The 12,613-nt window shown below is 36.8% G+C and overlaps 1 protein-coding gene across 3 annotated transcripts in view; it reads right to left on the bottom strand.

The window, feature by feature from the left end:
* Positions 1–12,613, bottom strand: part of CARNMT1 (carnosine N-methyltransferase 1) — a 33,083-nt gene that overhangs the window by 10,775 nt on the left and 9,695 nt on the right. For all 3 annotated transcript variants that reach the window (XM_029920539.1, XM_029920541.1, XM_029920540.1), the window contains 2 exons: positions 1,993–2,133; positions 614–792 (listed from right to left, as the gene is read on the bottom strand). In XM_029920539.1, coding sequence (XP_029776399.1) covers positions 614–792; positions 1,993–2,133 — 320 coding nt within the window. The remainder of the gene's footprint in view (positions 1–613; positions 793–1,992; positions 2,134–12,613) is intronic.

Here is a 12,613-nt window from a genome sequence, read left to right as displayed (position 1 = left end):
CTACTTTTCTCCTTCCTTTTACTGCCAATCCACTTCCCCCTCACCCCTTTCTCCATTACCATCTATTTTCTCTAAAAGTAACTCACACTGCAACAGTTTGCCCAGGTAAAGTACAAACTTCATAACCTGGTTACAAAGGTCTTCCATAATCTGGAACCAACCTACTTTTCTGGCCATCATCTCCCCTTAAACTCCTAAACCAACCTCTTTCCCTTCCAGTAAGGTTGTGTTGCCATCTCTCATTACCTTATTCATTCATCCCTTTGTACCTCTAGTTCCCTACTCTTGAAGTCATGGCCTTCTCTCTACAAAGAACTTCTTTCCCACACTCATCTACTTTGATCTTTACGATACTCACTACTCACTGAAATTTGTTTACATGTTGTCTTGTATTAATAGGCCCAACAGATTCTAAATTTCCTAATTATGGAATCTTGTCCTTCTTTCTATTTCCTATTATTACCTTATCTATGACTTTGAATATCCTAAATTATCAGTCAAGTATACCTTATACTTATCAGAATGCATGATCAAAACTTTGCCTTAGTATAAAATTAGCTCATTAAATTTAGAATAAAGGAAAAGACGTTTTAGATGTTTATTTTGGACTTACTGCATTCTGAGTATATCTCCTGAAAATCTCCTGCTGTCATTGAAAAGTTAGAACCGGGAGGAAGACTGTGGGGATCAACATCAGGGAAAAAGATGGGTCGAATCTGATCTGCTGACTTCCGGTTATTGCTAAACTGATGAATCCAAGGATAAAGCTTATATTTATTAATTTCAGAACATCTGCAAAATAGGAGCATAGAATTCAGTGTTAACTAAAAATTTCACCAACAAAATCTACTTTAAACACTAAAATATAATCTGATTAAAGGTTTACTTATAAAACTCATTAATACTTAAAAGTGTTACCACTACACCCCACCCAATTATCTGAAAATGCACATATACATGTAGATGAGCAACCAATCATGAATTAAAAGACAGGAAAAAAAATTAAAGTAAATTCAGAAATATAAATGTGTCGTTCACTCACATCTTAAAAATTGTATTTCCAAACATCAGACTCAAGTTAAAAAAACGGTCCAACTATTTTCTCAAAAAAGTGGTACGGGTTTCGTTTGCTACCCAACTATTCTAATTCTCTACTCTCTACCTTCTCACCACTCCCTAACTTATACTGCCACCAAGACAACATAGTATTTAATTTAAACAAGGCAGCTAGTGCTTCCCAACGCACCTCTCTGGCTTTAAAAATAACAACCCCTTTCCATTGTTTTCTAAAAGAGGCCACAGGGGGCGCCTGGGTGGCCCAGTCGGTTAAGCGTCCAACTTCAGCTCAGGTCATGATCTCACAGTTCGTGGGTTCGAGCCCCACGTCGGGCTCTGTGCTGACAGCTCAGAGCCTGGAGCTTGTCTTCAGATTCCGTGTTTCCCTCTCTCTCTGACCCTCCCCTGCTCATGCGGACTTTCTCTCTCTCAAAAATAAGATAAAACTTAAAAAAAAAAACACATTTATTAAAAGAGGCCACAGAAATTCTGAGAGATGTTTCCAACCCAGTCATATGAGCATACTTGGCCATTTTGTAAGAATCTGATTAAGGGGGAAAGTTACGACTGCTATATGAACTCTGATTCCACTAAAGAAACCAATGGGTGGAGACGTTTAGGGAAGAGAAAAAAAACTCTTTCCCGGATCATACATACAGTCTTGAAATTCTGCACAGGACGCATTTCTCTTTCATGGGCCATCCCATCATTTTCTAAAAAGTCACTTATCCATCCTGTTTCAACATTCTGTTAACTAGGAACTGATTAAAAGTAGTAATTTGTTTAAGTAACTTGATATTAATTAATATAAGAAACAATTATGATACATATAATCAAATACTATGTATTTATCTTCAAATTCAGAATTGCTCAAAAATAGGTAAGTCAATCTGATTCTGAGAAATTACTATTTCCAGCAAAAAGTAAATTAAATACCTGTTGAGTACAAAGTTGGAAGAAAAGAGCATAAAAAAACTCCATTCATTTCCTTGACAAGCATAACCTAGCATAGCTATTTCCCAGGCCAGTCTTCCTAGTCCAGCACCAGGTACCAGAATATTTACTTTAGAAGGATCCCTGAAATGAAATAAGGCAATTATGTCCAACCCCTCAAAGAAAGAAAGAAAAAGAAAGACAAAATCCACATTAACTAAAAACTTAGATATTCAATAAGTTCACTCAAGACTCTAACTTCTTAAAATTGTGAAGTACTTCTAAATACAAATGAAAAAAATAAGAGTATGAGGAATTATCACATGTTCAGATATCAGATGAGAGTTTTATGCTGTAAATAATTTTTTCAGGAAAAAAAGAGTTGCCTTATTATCTAAAAACTTACGAAGATACTCATATTCCTAAGTAACTGTCACTTGAACAACAACTACCTCAAGAAGACAAGTTATCCCAAAGGACGGGATCTCAATACACACAGAATGAACAAAACTATTTTATCATGAAACACGTAAACAAAACATTATTTCCAAATTCAATTAACAATACAATGGGTTGTATAACTAACCAGATAAAAGATGTGTAGATTTTAATGTGTTAGGTATATCTGTAAGATCCTACATAATGCTGGCAAAACACTTTGGAGGGAGGGCATTCTCATGGGCAAAATGAGGAACTGCCTACTAACTGAGCATAGACCAGGGCAAGCACCACACCAAACCCCTGGCTCTCCGCTTATTAGCATCACACGAGACAGTCACAAGTTACCTTCACTGTAAGATCCACCATCCACTTTCAAATGGCTAAAAAGCCTTAGCAAAGCAAGGGACTTTCTAAGGAATTCCAGTCAATCAACAGAAATCTAGGGCAACTAAAATGGTATTCTTATAGAAATCAGCTGTCATCGCGTCAATTAAGGACTTTCACTATTATCTGCATTCTCCAAATTTAGTTCATCAATCAAATCCATGGGCTCCTGGGTGGCTCAGTCAGTTAAGCATCTGATTTCGGCTCAGGTCATGAGCTCATGGTATGTGGGTTCATGGCTGCAAACCCTGCGTCAGGCTCGGTGCTAACAGCTCGGAGCCTGGAGCCTGCTTCCGATTCTGTGTCTCCCTCTTCTCTCTGCCCCTATGCCACTCATGCTCAGTCTCTCTCAAAAATAAATAAACACTAAAAAATTTTATGAAAAAAATAAATCCAATTTTCAAATCTACGCCTATGTAGAATTCTTTTTTAAATCTTTATACTACATAGTCTTTAAGTTTGGTGTGCTCTAATCAGCAACAAGTCTTTTTACTAGTGGCCAATTTGGTAACCTCGGCATTGCCCATTCTGAAATGAAAAAGAAACAAACAGAACTATGGGGCTTTTGAAAATTCAGTCTACAAATATAGTAACATAGGAATTTGTCATCCAGTCTAAAACATATTGTATATGTATTTGCATAAAAACCTTAACAAAGTCTCTTTAGTTTCACTATTTAACTCTATATAAACAATAAGGCATAATCAAGATTTGCTAAAATTATTTCTGACAAGTAGGCATATTATGATTAGTAGACATTCTATAGTATTTGATATGAGCAAACTGATGCCAAGTTGCCAGAACAGTTCTCACTAAAAAAAAATGCTTTCTTGTTTCAGATTACACAGAATGTCTATGTGTAACACTTTAATTTTTTTTCTTTTTTGTTTTGAGAGACAGTGCAAGTGAAAGAGAAGAGAGAGGAGAGAGACTGAAAGAGAGAGAGTCCCAAGCAGGCTCCACACTCAGCACAGAGCCCGATGTGGAGCTCAATCCCATGGTCCTGAGATCATGACCCAAACTGAAATGAAGACTCAAATGCTCAACTAATTGAGCTTCCTAGGTGCCCCAATATTTTAATTTTTAATTGACTTCATAGACTAAACTTAACTTTTTAAAATTTTTTAAAGTTTTAAGTAATCTGTACACCCAACATGGGGCTCAAACTGACAACCACAAGACCAAGAGTCAGACGCTTTTCTGACTGAGCCAGGCAAGCACCTTTGATTCCTTTCCTTTCCCTATCAGACCCACCAAAACCCTTACTCTCCCAGAATTACTTCTTTTTTTCCCCTCAGTTCCTATTTGCCCAATAAAAACATGCATTTTTCCCAAGTGACTGTTTTCACCTTAAACTTAAAAACAAAAACAAACACAAAACAAAACCAAAGTAATGCAACAAATAGTAAATGATTTGGAAGTAAATTCACAGAGTATTTAAACTTAAAAAATAATCACTAATAATTTCTAATTGGCTGATGAGCAAAGTATTGAATGAGCTGAATTTTAGCATGAAGAAATTAGAAATCATGCTAACCCTAAGGGACAGTTGTGTTAATAAAAGTGCCGATGATTATATTGCTAACTCACAGAAAGCTAAACTTCAGGACCAGATTCTCCCTACCTAAAAAGGCCCACAGAACTCTCTACCCCCACCTTGTGGCAGAAAGTGCTGTAGAGAACTATTAAAGGCTATCATCAAGCCACCCAATGCAGACTATATCAAGGCCCCCGACTAAGATTAGCAGAGGTCATGACAGATCTATCTACTATATAATAACATTTCTGTGGGCATATAAAAGACACATTAAAATAAACGCCACAGAATTGAAAAAATAATCAACAATCAATGAGTGACATAGGGAGAATTTTTCCTTTAATTTCTGTCCTTAGCTAGATTTGTTTTTCATTGGGTTTTTATAGAAGGAATATCAACTGCATAATGGAAAGTCCGTCTAATTTAATGTGCACGATCTACAGATCTCTTGAGTCATCATGACCCCTGGAGGGGATTTCAAGCACTGGAGTGTTCGGTCCTGCCTGAACGGTGGCAGTTCTTGGCTCAATACAGTGAAAAGCCACTAGCCACCTGTGGCTACTCAACACTTAAAATGTGGCTAGTCCGAGTTGAGAGGTGGTGCGAGTGTGAAACAGATGTCAGATTTCAAAGAGCTAGTGTAAAACAGGAGTGTAAAATACCTCACCAGTCATCTCATACTGATTATATGCTGAAATAACACTTCAGATAAACCGTGTCATTAAAGTACATTATTAATTCCACCTGTGACTTTTTATGTGGCTATTACATAATTTACAATAACATATATGGCTTGCATTTTATTTCTAATTGCCATTGGTGCCGCTCCACACTGAGAAATCATAAGAACACGATTTTGAGCAAAGCCAACTGTGAAATGACACCACAAACCATTCTATGAACTTTTACAATATAAAGAACAATAAAATGTATTGTTTATAAAGGTATATGAACATGTAGTTAATGTGGGGAGGTTAGAGTAACAAATTCATATCAGCGACCGTCTCTGGAAAGAGAACACACTCAGCATAGTTTGCAGGCCATGGATTCAACTGCATCTATGTTTCTTGATACAAAAAAACAAAAAAACAAAAAAAACCCACATAAACAAAACAAAGCCCTGAATTAAATATGGCAAAATTTCAAGGTTTAACAGAGGCATTGAAATAGGTTTTATTCCAAGTAGAAAATGGGTTAGAAATCCCATTAGTGTCTAGCCCAGTTTACCTCTTCACCCACTCTCAGCAAAGAACTCCACGTATCAAACAACAACTCACCAGTGCCAGAAAACACCACCTCCTCACCTTAATATTTAGAGCTCCTAAAAACCCAAAGAAACTCAGTTTAAATTATCACCTACTTCATCTATGAAGTCTTTCCCAAATATCCCAGGCAAAGCTTGAATTCACTTCCCAGTGCTTTCAGCACTTCATACCTGTTATAGTTTATATTCCAAGTTTTTCTATGACCCACAGACCAGACACCTGTTTCTGTAAATAAGACTTCACTGCAACATAGATATACACATAGACATACAGTCTACGGCTGTGTCCCCCAACAACAGAGAAAAGCTTGAAATATTTACTAGCTGGCTCTTTAAGAAAAAGTTTGCCATCCCAACGTTATACATCTTGAATCTCTCTCCTACTCCTACACAGAGCTTCCTTAACCTATTTTGCGATTAAGTATTCCACTGCATGACTGCAACATAATGTCTCAAAATCTACTGGGGACATTTCCATTGTTTCCCATCTTTTGTCAGTATAATGTCAAAATTAATACCGTTGGCATAAATGGTCTTCCACATGCAGGAATAAAAGCTTCCCCCAAATTGGATTTCAAGAGTCAAAAGATAAGCATTAAAATTTTGATAAATATTACCAAGTTGCCCTCCATAAGATTTCACTGATTTATTCTTCCATCAGCAGGCTGTAGGTTCCTTCACATCTTCAGTAAGTTACGAAATTTTTAAACTTTGCATTGTGATAGGTGCAAAATGGCACCTTAGTGTGGTTTTCACATATGTATATTCTTATGATTGAGTTCCTTGTATTTTGTTTTCTGTGAACTGTCTATATACACTATTTTTCTACTGGGTTATTAGTCTTGCATTGTTTTCCCATTGAGTTATTACTCTAGATTTGTAAGCACTTGAAATTCTGAATTTTAAGAGCTTGAGATCTTGTTTGAAAGAAATCTGAAATATCTGTCTTTGGCCTAAGAGGGCTTTCAGGATGAGGGATCTATCTAAATTTGCAGTCTCTACTCTTGCATTATTTGGCAGTCTACATTTCTTCCATTTTCTCTTTCTAAATTGTTTCCTTTAGCTAAAAGAATCCTTTCATAAATTATATAGTCTTTATTTTAATCTAAATTGGAAAAAAATGCTTCTTTAAAGCTTAGCATATGTTTTCCTAATGCCCAACTACATGAAAAAATATATATGTATTCAACTAGACAGTTGTCTACCTGTTACCTTTTTGGAGTGAAATGCATAGATTTCTCCTACACACAAAGTATCACTTCAAATTCTTCTAAAATAGGATAAGTTAATGAAGTTAAGATCTAAAAATATGCCCGACAGTTTTCAGGATTCATAATTTTTCATCTCAGGTAGAACTCAAACTTAAGACTCTCTTTCCTTAACAACTATAAACTTTATAACACAAAATTCTTAAATTCAAATGATTAAATGATTAGATAGTCACTTGAAAAATTCAAAAATCAATACACTCGGTTCAGACCACCAACTGAAATGTTTCTGTGCTTATGTTCATATTTAAGAACAAGGTTTAAAATTACATTGCTAATTTCAATGAGCAACTGCTCACTAAAGCAGAGCCCAAATCAATTTAAAACCAAAACAGAAGAGAGGTTAATAACTACTGAAATGGTCGGCACGAAGCACAATTAAAATAGCATTTCTTTAATTAACAAAATTAATACACACGTCTATCTGTGGCTTCATAGCTGCTTGTGCTTGCAAACTCAGGCATTTAAAAGCTCTAAACAAACAAACAAACAATAAATAAATAAAAATAAAAACTCTAAACAGACACACTGGACAAACTAATGACAAGTGTGTTTTCATAGGGAAAAAAATTTTAATGATCACAATTAATTCTATGCATATTTAAGTATATTATCTTTTATAGACAGCTCAGTTAGAAAAGGCCTTCACTAAAATCTTTATTTTTTTTTAAACAATTTTTTTTTACATTTATTTATTTTTGAAAGACAGAGCGTGAACAGGGGAGGGGCAGAGAGAGAAAGAGACACAGAATCTGAAGCAGGCTCCAGGCTCTGAGCTAGCAGTCTGCACAGAGCCTGATGCGGGGCCTGAACCCCCAAACCATAAGATCATGACCTGAGCCGAAGTCAGATGCTCAACCGACTGAGCCACCCAGGCACCCCTTCACTAAAATTTTAAAAAGAACACAAGCGGACATAAATTGGAGTCAAATCCAGCCTGAAGTGTAAAGACAAATCCTCATGTACTTGCTATATGGCATAAATAGGGTCCTGAAAACTTCTGTGAGGTGCAAAGCTGACCAGGATTTACCTAAGGATCAACCTGGATTATCAGGGGCTGTAATTAATGTCCCTTTTCAAGGACTAGGGGCTTCCTTTTTTATGGCAAAGCTATGACTTTAATATGGATATTGACCTTACTATTTTTATTAGCTTCATGTTTTTAAGGTTCTGTGACAGCACATCTTCCCAACTAGAGGGAAACCAACCCACATTAAACAAGCAAAACCAAATGACACATAGGAAAAGATAATGAAAGGTTCCCATAGGGTCCAAGAATGGCACACAAAAAAGAAGTCTGACAGATACTTTGGCACGTTCCATTTGAAGTTCAAACACACCAATATACTTTTATAATATTGGCCACTTTCAGGGAAGGGAAATGGGTGGCTGGGGAACAGTTATGAGAAAGAGACTTTAAATCCTGTTAAAGTTTTAAATTTTTTAATACTGTGATGTGTTTTATCAAATCAAAATCATTTAATTATTATTTTATTTTAAAACAAACTTTTACAATAATTAAGAGTTAACCCATCCTTTTCTAACCAGTCCACATTCTCTCAGTAGCAATAATAAGGATAATGATAATAATAATAATAAAATAGTAGATAACAGTAAAATAATGTTCTGTATTAGTTCATCAGGTACTTTTAACAATGACATGCCCTATCTTATGGCTGACTTTTTTTTTAACATTTTATTTATATTTGAGAGAGACAGAGACAGAGCATGAGCGAGGTAAAGGCAGAGAGAGAAAGACACAGAATCCAAAGCAGGCTCCAGGTTCCATCTCTATTTGCAGATGTCATGAACCTGTATATAGAAAATTGCAGGGGCACCTGGGTGACTCAGTCGGTTAAACATCCAACTTTAGCTCAGGTCACAATCTCGTGGTTCGTGAGTTTGAGCCCCATGTCGGGATCTGTGCTGACAGCTCAGAGCCTGGAGCCTGCTTTGGATTCTGTGTCTCCCTCTCTCTCTGCCCTTCCCCCGCTCGCACACTGCATATGTGTGCATGTGTGCATCTGTGTATGTGTCTCAAAAATAAACATAAAAAAAATACAATATACATTAAAGCTTGAAGTGGAAAAGATAGATTATGCATACAAACAAGAAATGTCAGCACAGAGAGAACACACAGAAATGTAGTGTAATGGAGGTACTAGAAATTTTTTTAATTCAGTATCAGAGTTAAAGAAGTCTTTCCATGGGTTTATCAACTGATTAGCATAATAATGAACTAGTGAAATCCAAGTAGAAACTACCCAATAGAAATAGAAACTACTCAAACTAAAATATAGAAAGAGTTAGTGGGAAAAGAGCCATGTGACACCTCAGAGACCATGTCAAGCAGTTTTATATACATACTATTCAGTCTCAGAAGGGAAAGAAATAAGAGCAAACAATTTTTGATTTGGCAATACACATCTACCCAAGCCTCCCAAAGCAAAACAAAGCCTACGCACGATAAACTCAAAGAAAACCACATCTACGAACCTCACTGTCAAACTTGTGACAAACAGAGGTGGGGGGTGGGGTAAGGAGAATGGGGAATAGCAGTTTCACGGGTATGGAATTTACTGTAGGTTGATTAAAGTGTTTTCAAACTCTGTAAAAGATGATGGATACACAATGCTGTTAATTTACTAAACACCATCAAAGTGTTCACTTTAAAACTGTCACATTTTTTATATGCATTTAATCTCAACTTTTTAAAATGAGGGGGAAAAATACCAATTTGTTATTTCTCAAAACAAGATATAAATGGCCCTTAAACATCTGAGACTAGTAAACTTCATTCATAATAAGAGAAATGCAGATAAGAAGTAGGCCAAGATATGATTCCTCACCCATCAGATTGGCAAAAGTTCACAAGCTTGGTAATACAGTGTGTGGCAAGGCTGTGAGTAAACGGGCACTTTCGTACATTGCTGACAAGAAGGTGAAACAGCACAGCCCTTACAGGGATATGTAGCAGTAACTGTGGCACAGCCCCGAAAGTGGGCCCCACCTACTGGTGTGCATGCCTTTTTACAGTCCGCTCCCTTTAGTGTGTGCAGGGATTTACGACCTGCGACTTTCAAACCAACAATCACCCATGTGATGACATCACATCATAAAGACTGCACCGAAGCCTTCTAAGACTCTCCTTGCCAGCCTGGCGAAGTAAGCACTTGGGAAAAGCACACAAGACAAAACTGCTGAGGCAGGCTCCCGCAGCAGTCAACAGGAAGCCAAGGGCCTCAGTCCTACAACCCCAATTAAATGAATTCTGCCAACAACATGACTGTGCGTGAAAGGAGATATTTCCACAGTTGAGCCATCAGATGAGAACACAGCCCACTAGACATCCTGACTGCAACTTTCTAAAGATCCTACACCGAGGATCCAATTAAGCTATGCCCAGACTTATTACCCATAGAAACTGCGAAATAATAAATGTGTCTGTTTTAAGCTGATAATTTGTGGTAACTTCTTTTACAGAAACAAGTAACCAATATAACGTAGCACACCACATACACATTTACATTCAGTAATCCTATGTCTAAGAATTTACACTGAAGATACACTGCCAACAGTACAAAAATACATACACATATGGTTATTAATTGTAACATTATGTAATCTCTACACCTGTGAGGCCCCAACTCACAACCCTGAGATCAAGAGTCACATGCTCTACTGACTGAGCCATCCAAATGCCCCCCAAAATTGGCTATTTCTAAGGTAAATTGTTAAGTGAAAAAAGCAGAATGCAACATTAAATATACAGGCTGCTACAATTTGTGTATGAAAAAAGGAAGTAATTAAGAAGAAAACCTGTATCTGTTTACATTCACAGGAAACAAAAAATAAAAACAAGGACAACAAGAAATCTATGATACTGATTACCTACATGCGGTGTGGGACTGAGAATGAGGGGTTGAAGAGATGGGTTATCGAAAGAGCAGGGAAGGGAATGATACTTTTTCTGAATATCACAACTTGATAGCTGACAGCTCATGAATCAAAAAATAAAAATATAAATCAGCAAGGATGGAGAATGGGGGAAGGGCAGAACAATCCTAAAAACTGAAAGGAAACAGAAACAAACCTTGACATATTGAACTTCAAATTAAACACAGAACCATACTGAGAGCGGGCGTTGAAGAGAAGCTAAGTTCAGTAACTTGTGAAGAATATTTTTGGAAATGAATACCCTTATTTAAGTGGAAAAAAAAAATTGCTAGCCAATCCTAAACTCATGTGGATAGTTTGTTTTTCATAGTGGTGTGGAGGTAGCAATTCTGAAAGCATTCTGCAATTGTAGGATTGAGGGAATGAGTAAATGTATCGATGCTGTCAGAAGCCAGGGTTCTTACTGTGGAAAAAGGCAGACAGAGAGAACAGGGAAGCCAAGACTGAAACCTTTGGAGTTAGACTGGAATTGAAGGGATTAGTGTGAACTAATGATTTTTAAGGGGTGTGTGTGTGTGTGTGTGTGTGTGTGTGTGTGTGTGTGTTTTCTATCCACTAAAAGGCTCAGAAGCAGTGACATCTTAGTAACAACAAAAATGCTTATGGGCCAGATCTTGGTTTCTATACACCATTCCACATTAAAGGAACTGGGTCCTTGGAAAAACATCCAATTCCAAGACTAACGTGGGGAAGATACACAATGGGACTAAAATATCTTTCGGTGTCAGAGAAATAAGGAAGCACTAAAAAACAATTGGGCCATGCAGAGAGGACATACGAGCCAAACTGAAGGGACTCCTGCTGGCTAAATCTGAGGCAATCTGAACACACCAATAGTAACAGATCATAACTCAGCAAATAAAACAGGAACCACTGGTCCTTTCGGGTAATAGTTTATAGATACAGTAGGATGCGGACTGATAATTAAGAAGTTAGAAAATCACCATTCTATAACCATCACAGGACAAATTAGTTCATATAAGAATCCTCAGTGGCTGACAATTCTAAGGCAGAGAAAGTTTGAGGAGGAGCAGGAAATTAACTGCATGTTCTCAAAGTATCTCCCCAGAAACTGTTTATTAGTTGTAAGAGGAGAAACTAACTGAACAGCAGTAGAGAAGCTGAATGACATTCTGCATAGGTAATCAAAATTAAAACTATCATTGATGGGCTAACAGACACTGTACTACTCCAAATGTGACATCCTGAAAACAACACATCAACTACGTGTTATTTTGAAAAGGACATATAATCCAGATTCAATCATGAAGAAACATCAGATCATCTCAAATTGAGGGAGCAGTCTATAAAATAACGTCTTTGTATTTTTCACAAATGTCAACATCATGAAAGACAAAGAAAGGTGGGGAACTGTTCCCAATTAAAAACTAAAATAGTACAAAGAAATGTAACACAATATCCAAGGCTCGATCTAGACTAGAAAGAGAAATGTGATGGGAACATTTTCAGGATAACTTATACAACTTGAATACAGACTGTAGATTAGAAGACATCATTAAATTGTCCTCAACCCGATAACCGCACTGTATTTATGTAGATCCTTGTTCTTCAGAAATGAACTCAGAAGTATTAAGAGGTTAAAAAAAAAACCCTCCATAATGTACACACGAGTTGAACTCTCCAATGGTTTAAATAGCAGCTGTGCATATATGTGGTTTTAGACATACTTACAAAGCAGGGGAAGGAGGGAGGGACGTAGAAGAAGAAATAATGAAGCAAATGTAAAATGTTAAGAATTGGTAATTAGGGAAA

This window comes from Suricata suricatta, chromosome 13 (assembly GCF_006229205.1).
Source record: "Suricata suricatta isolate VVHF042 chromosome 13, meerkat_22Aug2017_6uvM2_HiC, whole genome shotgun sequence".
NCBI lineage: Eukaryota > Metazoa > Chordata > Mammalia > Carnivora > Herpestidae > Suricata > Suricata suricatta.
Note: the sequence above shows the minus strand (reverse complement) of the source record. Positions and strands in the feature narration are given on the sequence as shown.